Source organism: Schistocerca piceifrons, chromosome 1 (genome assembly GCF_021461385.2).
Source record: "Schistocerca piceifrons isolate TAMUIC-IGC-003096 chromosome 1, iqSchPice1.1, whole genome shotgun sequence".
Taxonomy (NCBI): Eukaryota; Metazoa; Arthropoda; class Insecta; order Orthoptera; family Acrididae; genus Schistocerca; species Schistocerca piceifrons.
Genome location: NC_060138.1, coordinates 898,235,691 through 898,240,018, shown reverse-complemented (window position 1 = coordinate 898,240,018; position 4,328 = coordinate 898,235,691). Strand labels below are relative to the sequence as shown.

Here is a 4,328-nt window from a genome sequence, read left to right as displayed (position 1 = left end):
GGGGCGCTGACGTCGGGCTGGCAATGGTGGTGGTGATCTGGGTCGGCGCCGCAGCTGTCTCCGCATCTGAACAAGGAGACATACCGAGTCACGCTAAGGCCGGCAAGCAGCGTCCTCGCAATGTTTCATTGGCAGGACGGCTGCCTTCTGAACAACTTTGGAGTAAACATTGTTTTGAACGTCTTAGCCCCTTTTGCTTTGCGTACTGGGAAAACAAAAAATAAAAAAAAATAAACCACGGAATAATGTAGATAGGTAAAAATTGACATACATGCTTGGAATGACATAGGGTTTATTAGAAAAACAAAAAGTCACAAAATGTACGACGGATGGCGCTGGACAGCAAAACTGCGACTGTGACGGGTGAGAGGTACGCCGATATGTTACAGAATCTCATCATCCCCAGCCTGGCTGATAAACACCTGCTGGAATGTACGATGTTTATGCAGGATGGCGCTCCACCCCATATTGCTAGACGCGTAAAAGATCTCTTGCGGCGTCGTTTGGTGATGATCGTGTGCTCAGCCGCCACTTTTGTCGTGCTTGGCCTCCCAGATCCGCAGACCTCAGTCCGTGCGGTTATTGGCTTTGGAGTTACCCGAAGACGCAAGTGTATCGTGATCGACCGACATTTCTAGGGATGCTGAAAGACAACATCCGACGCCAATGCCTTACCATAACTCCGGACATGCTTTACAGTCCTGTTCACAACATTATTCCTCGACTACAGCTATTGTTGAGGAATGAGACATTAAGCATTTCCTGTCAATAACATCATTTTGCTTTGTTATGCTAATTATTGCTATTCTGATCAGATGAAGCGCCATCTGTCTGACATTTTTGAAATTTTGTTTTTGGTTCTAATTAAAAAAAAATCATTCCAAGCATGTGTGTCAATTTGTACCTCTCTACATTATTCCGTGATTTATTTAGTTTTCAAATTTATACTGACTTTTTTTTGATCACCCAGTATCTAGAACTAAGGGTCAGATTACTTTAATGTGACTCATCACTTCGAAAGTTAATAGCTAGCAAGTGATTAAGTGCATGTTGCCTTTTTTTCATGTCTACCTAATGTAGAACAAGGACAGTATCCTGAATAGGAAGGCGTCGAGGTCCATATTATATATTTTACACCGACTATACTTCTGATGTATGCAGCTCCTACAATCCTGCACTACTTGCAGATCACACAAAGTGCTACGCATCATTAGCAACGCTCCACCCGTACTGTTGATCTTGGTAATGAATACAGTTTTGACATTCTCAAGAATTTAACAAAGGCACGGGAGCAAGAGGGGAAAAGAGAGAAAAGAAAAAAAAAAAGAGAGGGAGAGAAAAGAAAAAAAAAAAGAGAGGGAGAGAAAAGAAAAAAAAAAAGAGAGGGAGAGAAAAGAAAAAAAAAAAGAGAGGGAGAGAAAAGAAAAAAAAAAAGAGAGGGAGAGGAAAAGAAAAAAAAAAGAGAGGAAAAGAAAAAAAAAAGAGAGGAAAAGAAAAAAAAAAGAGGAAAAGAAAAAAAAAAGAGGAAAAGAAAAAAAAAAGAGAGGAAAAGAAAAAAAAAAGAGAGGAAAAGAAAAAAAAAAGAGAGGAAAAGAAAAAAAAAAGAGAGGAAAAGAAAAAAAAAAGAGAGGAAAAGAAAAAAAAAAGAGAGGAAAAGAAAAAAAAAAGAGAGGAAAAGAAAAAAAAAAGAGAGGAAAAGAAAAAAAAAAGAGAGGAAAAGAAAAAAAAAAGAGAGGAAAAGAAAAAAAAAAGAGAGGAAAAGAAAAAAAAAAAGAGAGGAAAAGAAAAAAAAAAAGAGAGGAAAAGAAAAAAAAAAAGAGAGGAAAAGAAAAAAAAAAAGAGAGGAAAAGAAAAAAAAAAAGAGAGGAAAAGAAAAAAAGAGAGGAAAAGAAAAAAAGAGAGGAAAAGAAAAAAAGAGAGGAAAAGAAAAAAAGAGAGGAAAAGAAAAAAAGAGAGGAAAAGAAAAAAAGAGAGGAAAAGAAAAAAAGAGAGGAAAAGAAAAAAAGAGAGGAAAAGAAAAAAAGAGAGGAAAAGAAAAAAAGAGAGGAAAAGAAAAAAAGAGAGGAAAAGAAAAAAAGAGAGGAAAAGAAAAAAAGAGAGGAAAAGAAAAAAAGAGAGGAAAAGAAAAAAAGAGAGGAAAAGAAAAAAAGAGAGGAAAAGAAAAAAAGAGAGGAAAAGAAAAAAAGAGAGGAAAAGAAAAAAAGAGAGGAAAAGAAAAAAAGAGAGGAAAAGAAAAAAAGAGAGGAAAAGAAAAAAAGAGAGGAAAAGAAAAAAAGAGAGGAAAAGAAAAAAAGAGAGGAAAAGAAAAAAAGAGAGGAAAAGAAAAAAAGAGAGGAAAAGAAAAAAAGAGAGGAAAAGAAAAAAAGAGAGGAAAAGAAAAAAAGAGAGGAAAAGAAAAAAAGAGAGGAAAAGAAAAAAAGAGAGGAAAAGAAAAAAAGAGAGGAAAAGAAAAAAAAGAGAGGAAAAGAAAAAAAAGAGAGGAAAAGAAAAAAAAGAGAGGAAAAGAAAAAAAAGAGAGGAAAAGAAAAAAAAGAGAGGAAAAGAAAAAAAAGAGAGGAAAAGAAAAAAAAGAGAGGAAAAGAAAAAAAAAGAGAGGAAAAGAAAAAAAAAAACTCGCCAGATGACTATACAAGAACTCTAGACATTCGACTAATTATTTCATTCTTACTCTCGGAAACTATGATCACAACCGTAAGTTTAAGCATAAGCGGCTGAAGACGCTACTATGTAGGGCATAACCACCTATGCCGAGCTAACATATACAGCAACAACATCGCCAAGTCCCTGCAAATCAGTAACATTTACTTTGGATATGCCAGCTGCTATTAAAGCCGACCAGCTCGTACAATTTCACACAAGCCGCTAACACTACCCTACAGTGTTAATGCTATGTATCACCTATCGGACACTACACGATGATTAACCCAGCTATTATAGGAATGTTGATGCTGGCTTCTCGGTCAGCATCGTTACCTAGCTACAGCCGTCGAGTAACACGGCTCCACATCAATGATAATCGCCTGCATGATATCTGCTACTAGTAAAGCCTACCCTTGCATGACTTGTCGCAGGCAGCAAGAAAACCGCTGCTGTACTTAACAACCCGCCGCAATTGTCTAAGAGGTTTCTCCTCCCTCCCCTCCCCTCCCCTCTCCCCCTGGAACTTTTCCCTGTTCTCTAGACTGTTACCCTTCGTTCAACTTTCGACTTAATTTATGTCCAGAGAAGAACGTATTAATGGTCAACTATAACCAGACACGTGCAAACTATACCCACATCTTGCGAGACGTCACTTAATGACAACCAATACGCAGAGATGGCATAAGATGCTAGCTGCAGTAAAAAGTATTTTTTTTATACTAACGATTCCTTTATAAAAAAAATTCACGTAATGCACAGAATGTTGTATGCAACTTTCTTCCAGAAAAAAATAAAGACGTTTTCCATGAATTTGTGGAAAATTCATAGATAACTAGGAAGTCTTAAGTCTGTCTTGTTTCATTGAATATTACCTGTTACCGCTAACAACTCAGCATGCTTAACTCACCAGATGCTGCTTCAGCTTCTGCGCCGTTCAGTTGGTTCTCCAGTTTGTCCAGCCAGCTGTCCACGATCCTGATCACACTGTTGTATTTCTTAATTATCGTTTTAGCAACCCTGTCAAGTTTCTTCCTGCCGATTTCGCTTATAACTTCGGTTTTATCTAGTGCGGGTCGCACGATCTTTGTTATGTGTTGCGTGATAGCATCATACAGCTGAAAAAGAAACGTTTGTTATGCGGTATTCACGTAACCATTTCAGAGTTCACATTTATTAACAGTTACCTTTCCCGGTGACTCCCTCACTGCGGGAAATTTCTTCTCTATTGCTACCATGCCTTTGCTAACCGCTTCGTCTGCGTGCTGAATAATTGGCCGCCAGCTGCTCACTTTGCTTTCTTCAAGTTTGAGAACCGAACCAACAACTTTTTCGGTCAAGTTAAGTGACCAGGTGATGATGCTGGCCTTTTGCTTTACAGAGCAATACGCATCTTTGCTTTTCTGGACGGCGATTACCACCGCTGGCCAATGTTTCAGCAGCTCAGCCATTTTGTATGTCTGCTCTGGCGCCTCCCCAACTGCACAAGGCTGGGCCGGTGCAGTGGCAGGTACTGCCGGAACAGAGTTCTCAGGCTGGACTGGCTTGCCTTCTTCAGACTTGAGAACGGTTGATTCGCACATGTTAGCTTGCTAAAACTATTAAACACACAATTACCACTCAAATATTATAAAAGTCAGTTATTTATAATCAACACTATTGAACTCCACTATGAGAGTTGCGAACTTTCA

The 4,328-nt window shown here is 38.2% G+C and overlaps 1 protein-coding gene across 1 annotated transcript; it reads left to right on the top strand.

Annotated features, from left to right (window-relative positions):
• The first annotated feature begins 329 nt into the window (after nt 1-329).
• On the top strand, nt 330-3,434 carry LOC124776448 (vicilin-like seed storage protein At2g18540). Its single transcript, XM_047251454.1, has 3 exons — nt 330-370; nt 1,863-2,615; nt 3,425-3,434. Exons 1-3 carry the CDS (start codon nt 330-332, stop codon nt 3,432-3,434), a joined length of 804 nt encoding a protein of 267 aa, XP_047107410.1.
• The last annotated feature ends 894 nt before the right edge of the window (nt 3,435-4,328 follow it).